Source organism: Perca flavescens, chromosome 9, assembly GCF_004354835.1.
Source record: "Perca flavescens isolate YP-PL-M2 chromosome 9, PFLA_1.0, whole genome shotgun sequence".
Classification (NCBI taxonomy): Eukaryota; Metazoa; Chordata; class Actinopteri; order Perciformes; family Percidae; genus Perca; species Perca flavescens.
This window is the reverse complement of record NC_041339.1, coordinates 2,485,127-2,496,391: the sequence shown is the minus strand read 5'-3', so window position 1 is coordinate 2,496,391 and position 11,265 is coordinate 2,485,127. Positions and strand designations below refer to the sequence as shown.

Below are 11,265 nucleotides of genomic sequence, written 5' to 3'. Positions count from 1 at the left end.
CGGAGTAGCTAACGTTAGATGCTAGTCTCACATAGCCAGACATTACTCCACAGCACAGCGCAGTAGCTAACGGTAGATGCTGGCTATATTGACAATCATAAAAGCCCGTGCTCACGCGGAGCTCTGTAACCAACTGACAGACACACTTTTTCGGCTTAAAATGACAGTATGAACCGCTAAAAACACAACAACCTCACTGTCCTCTCCACACGCCAGTCAGGCACACTTCCTCGGCTTAGAATTACAATACGAAACGCTAAAAATAACACTACCTTGCCGACGGAACACACTTTATTGGCTTAGAATTACGGCAACAATCACTAAACACACTGCAAACTCACAGTCCTCTCTTTCCGATTCACAGCCCCCCTCTCGTGGCTTAAAATAACTCACCGTTGTCGGCTCCAGCTGCTGACGAGGCTACACGTTGTAAACAGCTATGGGCTGCATGCCTGGTCCTCCCGGTAACGTTAGCAGTTAGCAGGGTTAGCATGGCGACGTTAGCCAGGACCAGTCGGGATCACTTTACTGGCTTTGTCTCAATTGTTTTTGCGAGTAACCAACTCGGGTACTCTAGCTATATAATTCAATGTGAGTACACACATGTTGAAATGACAAAAAATGCCCATCCCTAGTAGCTGTGATAAATTAGCCTGAAGCTAATGCTTACCTGTTCAGGAGAAAATAAGCCAACTCTGCATCCTTTTGGGATCTAAGCTGTCTCCATCTTTCAAATACATCTCCAATATTTACCAGGGGGTTGTTACGTCTCTGGTCACGCAACTGTTAGAAACATGCCGTTTTCTTTTTTTTATGTCATGTAGAATCTATCTCCGTTGATCCTGTTGGTTTGTTTGCTGCTTTCATGGCTGTACTACCGTTACAGCTGTAGCGTGCTGGGTTTACGTTTTTACAGGTATATCTGGCAACCCGGCCTGCCTGTCAAACTGGGCCGTTGATAACACACAGATCAAAACATAAACATAAATTCCGTTACGGAATGTAAATTTCAAAAAGAAAAAATACTGACATTAGCATTGTTGTCAGAAAAGATAGTATTTTAGTTTAACATGTTTCCTTAATATCTGATGAGGCATTGGTGTCATTTTTGGATTTATTACAGTACAAATATTACATATTGGACCTTTAATTTAAAGTGTATTAGGCAAGTGTGTAAAAACACATAGTGGCAATCAGAGACTCAGTCACACAGGTTGCTTCACTAAATAACAAGTGTTTGTTTCCTCAGAATGAGAGTCAGCAGTCAGCCGTAAGAGGAGAACGGGGAGCAGTGCCGACTCACTGTCTAATAAACTCTAATCTCATTAGACCTCTAACAAGCTCCAGCCTGGATTTACACAGCAAGGAGGGAGGAGGTACATGGCAGAAATATGGGGACAAATACAGCTTGTGTCAGTGTCTCATAAGAGAAAATTACAGGTGGCTCCAAAATCCCTGACACGCACTGTCCGGAAGGCCACGGCTACTTGGAGACCTCGGTGGGAAATACAGAGGAGGCAAGAGAAAAGTGTGAGCGTGTTGAGAGAGCAGGAATGAATAGACCAAAGCCCTCTTGAAAAATCCCAAGTGGAAAGCAGTAAGTATGTGTTTGCCAGTATGTGGGCAGCGTGAGGGTGTAATGACTGGGTTCTGTCGCGCAGGCAGAGGTCAGCCAGTCGGCCAAGAGGAAAGGCTTCAACAACAATATGATGTCATCAAAGAGGGCCAGCGTGACTCATCGACCTCAGACGAGGGAGGTGCAAAGGAATTTTAATGAGATGCCTCTACATAAGGAACCCATAAACAGCATTCTTTTCCTCTGTAGAAATAAATCAACTACAAAGAGATGGGACAAAACACACCACAACTTCATTATAAAAATAAGTGGGAGACAAAAGACTTTGCAATGTCTTGTGGGTAGCATTAGACATCTTCCTTTCAATCAGCAGCAAATAACACCAAATTAAAAGGCTGTTTTGCTTTCTCTTTGTTCAGAATCAATTCAGTGGATTTGAAGACAAGTAATGGCAGGTGGAAGAGGCCATCAAACATAAGAGGTCTATAAAAAAGGAGAAAACCTTTTTTCCTAAAGCTCCCATTTCCAAATACAAGACAATGACCTAATTACATTCCCAGGAGCTGAGTAGGAAAGAATAGTGTCTTATTTCCCATCAACTAAACACACTTGCATCTAATTAGGTAGTTGAGTGAAGTTATTGTTAATTAAAGACTTATCACTTAAGCATTACTGCATATATTAGAGTTCTAAATGTAACCTAAACTCTAAAGTGTGGCTAATGCACAACATCATTAAAAATGAACATGAAAGCTTTTATGACAAAAACAGAAATGATACTAAAAGAAACTCTATTTTGAGTCTGAGGGAGTACTGGCTCAACTCTTGAGAGAACCACAATGATAAGTAAAGATATCCACGGAAAGCGCTCTCTAATTCTTCTTTCCACTTTCCTCATTGGTTCCGACACCTGAATGCCGTGACTCCTGAACCCTGACCTTTGACTTCCGGACAGCTCTAATGGCTTTACTCACTCTCACGCAAAAATACCACAGGGCTATCGGTTCTCAATCTGTGTGAACAAAATACTGTGTTATATGAGTCAACAAGGGCAAGGGAAAGACAAAACATCCATGTAACGGCACACCATGGAGGTGAGTCATCAACCTGACTGTGAAGGGCCAGACAACCACAGCTGTACATTCAAGACGACGAGCCTTTTTTTATTCCCCTCATCAAAGAAATGCCGGGCCTAGTGTCAAACAACTGCTGCAACCCTGCAGATGGTAAGAGGAGGGGCAGAAAGCTGACTTTGCAAGGTTACTCGCTAAACATTTGTCCCTTTTGGTCCAGATGCCTTTACTTAACACTCATCAGCTTCCGTTACTGGTAACCTTCTATAGACACACAATCTCTCTTGGCCACTATATGTGTGTCGGCCAGTCAGTAAGATCAGAGGGAACCCGAAACAAAACCCTGTTGTACATCTGTCAGGTAGTCCCCACCGCTCTCCCCTCCCAACCATACTCTGGCCATATAAGAATTGGAGGCGAAGCTCTGCCTGAACAGGGGCACGGCACCAGAGGAGCTACTTCAAGCTTTGAGATACCCCAAATAACAGGGGACAGATGACAAACAGTAAAGAAGTGAGACTGAGAGGGTGTCACCCAGGGGCAGTGAAGCGCTCAGTCCCCATGAAGCAGCACTAGCCAGAGATCAGACTGGGCAATCAGTGAGAGCTTTGATCTCTGCCTTTTATGTTCTGAAAACGTTACACCTGCACAGCCATGTCTTCTCTTGTTCTCTCTGTCAGCAGCAGAATGCCTTAGGTTGGCGGAATAGGCTTGAGGGGCCCTATCAGTCAATAACACGAAATTCTACAGAACAGTTGGAAACGCGAGGAAAGTAGGAATCAGAATGCACTTCACAATTATACACACTCAGACAAAAACACTTTCATACACTGTGTGTGCATTAGGGAGGACCTGTGCCTACACTGAGGGAATATAATAAACTGTCAATCTTAAAAACATAAGAGGGGTGAAATAATGTGGTAGTTTCAAATGTCCACCTCTTTATCTCCAACAAACAGGCTTTTCAGAATCCAGGGGAATTCCACAATGCACAAACAGCTTTGAAATAAGCACGAATCCTCTGAAGTGATACTATGGCAAATGAGGCGGGTCCCCCAGTAGCAATTTACAGCAAGGTCTCTGATCTTCATACCTGCATGGCTAGGCAGACACATTATCAGCGCTTTGACATTCCAATGATTCTACACAGGACCTTGACATCTTTTCATCTACCTTATCCTCCCTACGTGGAGACCAGAGGTGCGCAAAGAGGGGCCCGCAGGTTTTCCACGTCTCTACTCTCGCATTTTTTTGAGCCAGGTTTTCAACATGCAGTAATATTAAAGCGAGTGTCATTTAGGTATATTTACAGCATACAATGTTATTGATCCTGATAATCAAGAATTAAGACAATATTATTTACTTGATACTGTAACATGTTATATATTCTGTTCTGTGCCAATATTAAAATTCCACAAAAAATAGACTGGGCAGCTCGGGGAATATAGCACATTCACACACAAGTGACATTTTGAGTTTTATAACTGAAGCAACAACAAAAAACACACACGGTTTTGGCTTTCCCAAAGGAGGAGTGTAAATAAGTGTTAGGAGGTAAAGGGTTCAATAAATTACATTAAAATGGCACCAAAACATTAAAGCACTAGCCTACATGCCAGAACATATGCTAGCCTCAGAATCTGCTTTCATCTTGTTTCTACATAACTATTAGGACAAAAACACTGACAAGTTAAAGTCAACCCATATTTTCTTGGGCTTACAGAAGAGTCTCTCTCTCTCTCTCTCTCTCTCAAACTGCTGAAACACAGGGTCGAGGGAATTCACGTTTTTCCTCTGCTTCCACTACACTTTACAGCTCCTCTCGGCACGGCAGCTTAAACAACCACCCTGTAGTCCTGCCCTGCTTTTCTCACCTACATTCACAAGCAAGACTACAGCAGGGATGTCAACTGCAAGAAAGACATATGGCATTGTTAGCAACGAAGAAAGAACTGAGAACCCTTCTTACAGAAAAAAGCCCCGCTACCAGTCGGCAAAGAGAGCAGAATAATTTGTTGGCTCCACTGCTAACTGCTCTCAATGACTGCCATTAGTTTGGCTTCTAGTCAACTGGCTGGCTTTTGGATCACCATGATAACAGTTAATCCGCAGCAAAGATTAGAGAGCCAGTAATGCAACATGCTGCTTGTAATCCACACAGATTTTCTCTATTTTGTTTTAGCTTGACCCAAACAATGGGAGGCACAGATTCGTGCTCACTGATCCATGTTTAGTCACAGTGAGTATACTCACCCGTACAAGGGTGCTCTTAGCCTGAGCTCGCTGGGGTTGTGCTCCTGGGGTGCCCTGGTCCCTGGTTCCACTGCTGTGTGCTCTGGCCACGGCTCCAGACGTACCATTTGTGCAGACTCCAGGACCAGCCCTTCGAGGCCTCTGCTTGATGCCATCCAACAGGCGCACGAGGAGGATGTTGCTGGGGAGCTCATCAACAGCACACTCCACCAACGTGCGACACTCTGGGCAGCGCAACTCTCCACGTGAGCCTAGGATGCCTTGGAGACATCTGCGGCAGAAGGTGTGCTGACAGGGAAGAACCTTTGCCGAAGCATCCAGCCGCTCCAGACAAACAGGGCACTCAAGCAAATCCAATAATACTGACTCGTCCATTCTCTGTGTGCTCTGCCACTACTTCAGCAGAAAAACATGATGCTGATAAGGTTTTTGTTTGGAAGCAGGACCAGTACTGTCACGTCACTCCCATACCTCGGCTGTGGCCATGGCATCTGCATCAGCTGTAAAACAGGGTCAAGACATGCAAATGAACCAACTGTGCACACAAGAAATAGGTCATGGTAAGCATGCAACAGATATCACATATGGCTGGAACTGTGCAGTATTGCTTCATCTGTTGAGCATGGGAAATGTTATATTTCAGTTGTAACACTGAAGAACTGACACATTCACGCCACATTTATTGTTGCAGCTTACAGTAATGAGCTGACAACACTGGCAAAACACAGAACTACTGTCATTAGAGTAACCAATGAGGGATTAAAGGCTAAGTTAATCTGATTTCTCGACAGCAGACAATTACACCTAGAACGGTGATCTTGGAAGCTTAACGTTAGACCCTGGTCCACACGACACCACCGCGACAAAAAAAAAAAAAAAAAAAAAAAAAAGAAAGCTACAGCAACGGTGCCGGGGTGAATAACTGTGATTTGTCTTTCAATAGCAAACACAGGGAGAAATGTATCAAGGATTTGATCAACTCACATATAAACTAGCTACTACTACCAAATCAGCGCAATGCAACCTGTCCTATAAATGCTGACATAAGATGTTTCAATGATACAAACCCAAATTGTCCAAGCTTGTACAGCGAGAGTGTAAGTTAACGTTACTCCGGGAAAAAAGGTCAATATTACGTAACACTTAACGTGAACTGATACTTTTTATGACTGGTACCGAGCACTGATAGTGTTATCTCGGAAACGCCAGAACTCAAACTACCAATGTGCAAATTAAAGTAAGTTTGCTAGCAAACACCGCTCGCTAGCGAGGGGGCTACTTTAATGTTGCCACTCTTTAAGGAACGTTTCCGTTAACAATTAACAAGTTTTACAGCACTCGTAACGGTTACTCAACAAAAATATGTTCTATAACTTCTCGTACGAAAGCAAATGACCTCTTTAATGAACACTTAAAAATCATTCGCCCAATAAAAGCAATTGAGCTTACCTCTTCCAAAACAGGACTCCTCCTCTTGTTGCCCCGTATCTCCGAATTTTTGCTTTCTTGCTAACGTTACTAGTTAGCAAGCCACCTGGAATAAACAAGCTACTTATCGGAATTATTTGTCAGACAAATACCACTGTTCTTCCAAGATAGGTTGTCTTTACAGCGTATAGTATAAAATAACTTCTGTCAGATACTCAAGTAAAACCTAACATGAAAAGGACACAGGCGAGACAACGGAACTCCAACGGCACCGAGCGCCATGCTAGTAGTACGCTACTTGTGTTCTGCTGCTGGACTCTGCTCTGTTGCTGGAAACAAGCAAGAGGAGAGAGGGGGAAGTATGTGGGCTTCAAGGGTCGTCGGAAAAGGGGTCAATTACGGTGGTAAAATGGTAACGAGCCAACAAATGAACTGTAACGTTTGCAAATAGTTAGAAGTTGTTAACTGTGTCAGTAATTGATACAGCAATGTATTACATTTAAAACGTTTGACAGATTAATAAAACAACAAACTGGCACGAATGGTCTCTGTGTTTTTACCTTTTTTATTATTATTTTTTATTTACAGTCATGGTTTTCAGCGGGACTGGACATTACTGTCACCATATCTATGACTGTCACTCTCCACGATTTCGTCGTAAAACTTACCAATTCTACAAACTTTGTATCATTATTAATATTTAGATAGGCCAAACATTATTTTCTTCCAAAAGTAGCCTAACGTTAGTTGATAGCCTTCATCCTACTGAGGACTACCACCGTGGAAATCAGGAATTTCCGAGGTGCACAAGAAGGCAGCGTCTAGCGTTGTCAAACAGGCGTGAACTTACTTTATCGTCATGTAATGATGTGTCAAAAAAAAGCTGCATCTTTCGCTGGCGGAGTGGAAAAGAACTTGTTTTTCATTTCATTTTTTTTAGCAACCCTCACGGACATGTTGGGTTATTAGCTGAAAGTCAGCAATCTTGGCAATGCAGTTGGATTGCATAGCTACTTAATTTATCTCCAACGTATGGATGCTCTCTGTTGCATTTCAGCAGCATTCTCTGTTCAGTTACATTCATATAACATTCAGAATTTCAGATACAATAAAGAGGAGTGCGGATATAATAGATACCAATAACTGGTCTAGGCTACTCACTTTCCCAGACATTCTTTTACTCTTTTTGTTGCACCATACTGTAACTGAGTAGCGGAGAGTGAAGAGGGACATCTGGTGGTCACATTCATCAGAAGTTTCTAGTGAAAGCAAACCGCACCAATTTACTACTCTGCTACTCTTTAGTCCTAGGCCAACAAACTTATGACAAAGTCACACATACAGGATTTTGATGCTATAGTAGCTTCAATCCTGCTTGCCCAAATTTCTTTTTTTATTCATTGTTTATTTCTTATTGTTTAATAAGAGTTTGTTTATGTATAGTATGCACCTATCACCGAGGCAAATTCCACCTAACTACTGTAGCAATAAACTCCTCCTCCTCTGATTCTCATTCTGTCTTTTTATTGTGGCAGCTAGAAATAAATGGTGTTTTATGAAATTACAACTGTCCTTATTGTGTTTAATGTGATCTTTGCATTGTAAAAAAATTATTATTCTAATATAAATTGCAACAAACAAGAACCTTCAAACCCTGGATTATACTATTGTTTATCTTTTCTTGAGGCAAAAGCAAACTGATGGAACAGTCATTGGCTGATATAAAACTAAAAACTAGAAAAGCCCCACAGGGAAAACACTTCTCCCAAAGGCACTGCTTTTATTACAAAAAACACATTTGAAATAGACCTTTGACTCCTAATAACCTTGACAGCAAAGGCACAAAACTACTTGAGGGAGATGACAGCAAGTGAGACATAGCCAGGCAATAAACACGTGATTTATTTTTATCTCATTTGGAGGACACTGCATATTGAGCAAGAGGGAGAGATGAAGGAGAGCAAGAAAAGAGCAATAAAGAAGGAGATTTATACGGAGGTGGCTCTTTTCTGTCACATGTGATCCCATGGGAGCTGGCAGGAGCCCTCAGGTCATATTTCCTCACCGCGAAGAGGCAGGGAATCCGCCCCTCCGCCTCAGCTGAGACAATTGCCCCTGCCCTCCTTTTCTGCTTGACCCGTATGCATTACCCCCCACACACACACACACACACACACACACACACACACATGTTTTTGTGAAAAAGCTTCAGCAGACACTACTTAATGTTATTCAAAAAAGCAGCAGGAATGATTTGTTGTCTTTGAAAGGCAATCATCTTTCATAATGACTGCACCTGAAGGCAAAAACAAGATCACTGTGTGCACACACTCTCAGAAACACTCAGACACACACACACACACACACACACACACACACACACACACACACACACACACACACACACACACACACACACACACACACACACACACACACACACACACACACACACACACACACACACACACACACACACACACACACACACACACACACACACACACACACACACACATCTGATGGAGGTGACAGCTGTGTTATTGCCTGTAAATGGGGACAAGGAAAGCAGGAGAGGACATGACAAGACATATGTCCCAATCTCCAGGAAATGGATGAACCTTGGCAGAAATATTGCCTCTCTCGTACGGTCCATTACTGTAAATAGATGTCCAAGATATGTTTTGAAACGCAGCAAATACCAAAGCAGAAGACCTTTTTTAAAAGCAAAGTGCAGATCAAAGCGATATTACTAAGTGTTGTTCACAAGTTGACAATATTGCATAATTCACTTTTTAAAACAACAATGTCTAGATTGAAACCAGACCAACATTCCTAGGGCTTAATATGCTAATGAGATCAGGACACTCACATCCAGCGATCACCATTTGTATTAGGCTACTTTGATAAGGCTTTCAAACTTACTAACTCAGCCAGAGGCAACCTGCTTTTTAAATTAGATTAGGGACCACAGCTGAATGTCAATGAATGCCACTTGATAACGGGTGAGTGCATTTATTTCTCTGTGGGGAGATTTTTCCCTTTGGGAGCTGTGATCAAGCCAAACACAGACTTATAGTAAATTCAAACCAAGAATTTAATTAATTTCTTCCCAAGTAAAATGCAAAACAGAAAAAATGGGTTGGAGTCAGGGTTCAAAATTAGCCCCATCTACTAGCCAAATGCTGGTAGATTTGCTTCACTCAGCAGCCAAAACAAACTAAATTTGAACATACACTAGCCATTTGGCTGGTGGACCAAAAAGTTCATTTTGAACCCTGGTTGGACTGTATCTTTCCTAAGTCATATTCTGATCTGTCTTTTCGATTTCCTCATAGCCCGGTCTAATTTTAGTAGTTATCATATCTAACAGAAATCATGAACAAAGAACTCAAGTGATCGGTTGCATTCAGCCTATACAGATGAACTTGGGCGCCCGGATAGCTCAGTTGGTAGAGCGGGTGCCCATGTAGAGAGATTTGCTCCTCGACACGGTGGGCCAGAGTTTGACTCTGACCTGCGGCCCTTTGCTGCATGTCGTCGTCCCCCCCCCCCTCTCCCTTTTCATTTCTTCAGCTGTTGTGTCAATAAAGGCCTAAAAATGCCCCCCCAAAAAAATCTTTATACAGATGAACTTACCACTATTGATGTCTTTCTTTTGTGTGTAACTAGTAAACTTCCGTTGACCCAGGCAACCAGTAGAATAGCAAATCAAAAAGAAATCTCTCAGTCAGAAAAAGCTGACATTCATAAACAAAATCAACACTGGTGCTATAACCTGACTTCAGACTGAGCCCATAATGTCATTTCTTCATGAAATACTTCAAAGAAAGCCATGAGCATTTTGTCAGAACCCCTTCTCTTTTCATTGCATGACAGTTGCCTATCTTTATGTTCTCGATATAGTACTTCTTAACAAGTAAAATGCAAATCACGACTGAGATAAAACTGCCACGCTTACAAAATATGAGCCACATAGCAGAACATAAAACAGAATTACCAAATCTGAAATGAAACAACAAACACAACACCATCATGCAGCATGAATATTGAATGAAGTGCTCTGTTGTGCACGACATGTAACAGCTTTAAGTGCTATTCCTCTCTGTCCTTTGACTACCAGGCTAAATCAAGTTAAAGTGGATAGTATGGAAGGCCAGAGCCAGCCAGAACCCATACAACACATATTTACAATGTAATCCAACACATAACCCTATGACATTTAATGTGAAATTGACTTAGCATTTGTATATTCAATATGACATACAACGTGCAACCTCAGCTTGAAAATGCATGGTCGGGGTTTACCTTTGAAATTTAACGATGCCATCATTTTAGCACAGATGACAAAAGTTTGCGTCGAAAGGAGCCAGTTGAGGTGGTTCGGATGCCCCCTGGGCGCCTCCCTAGGGAGGTGTTCCAGGCATGTCCAGCTGGGAGGAGGCCTTGGGGAAGACCCAGGACTAGGTGGAGGGATTATATCTCCAACCTGGCCTGGGAACGCCTCGGGATCCCCCAGTCGGAGCTGGTTAATTTTGCTCGGGAAAAGGAAGTTTGGGGTCCCCTGCTGGAGCTGCTCCCCCCGCGACCCGACACCGGATAAGCGGACGAAGATGGATGGATGGATGGACAAAAGTTTGCGGTTTAATTTGAATAAAGGCAGATCCATGCTAGGCTTGGTGGAAATCTGCCAGTGTCATCCATCAAAGCTGGAAGGCAAGATGTAAATGGGTTGTTGGGAGCAAAATACCTTGTTGTCTTGTTCTGGACTCATAGAATAGAGGAAAAACATTTACAAATTCTTAAATTACTACAGCATTAAAGTCAGGATATGCTGCACATTTCCTTGGTTTGTTTATCGTTATTGGGAAGATGCTACAGTCAATTACTTGGTTATGCTCCATCTCAGAGGAAACACACCTTCTCCTGTCACAC

The 11,265-nt window shown here is 42.5% G+C and overlaps 1 protein-coding gene across 1 annotated transcript in view; it reads right to left on the bottom strand.

The window, feature by feature from the left end:
• sh3rf1 (SH3 domain containing ring finger 1) overlaps positions 1-6,691 on the bottom strand; it is a 32,999-nt gene extending 26,308 nt beyond the window's left edge. The window contains exons 1-2 of the mRNA XM_028588052.1: positions 6,352-6,691; positions 4,903-5,402 (exon numbers count right to left, since the gene is read on the bottom strand). Coding sequence (XP_028443853.1) covers positions 4,903-5,277 — 375 coding nt within the window. The 5' untranslated portion in view covers positions 5,278-5,402; positions 6,352-6,691. The remainder of the gene's footprint in view (positions 1-4,902; positions 5,403-6,351) is intronic.
• Positions 6,692-11,265: the final 4,574 nt, after the last annotated feature.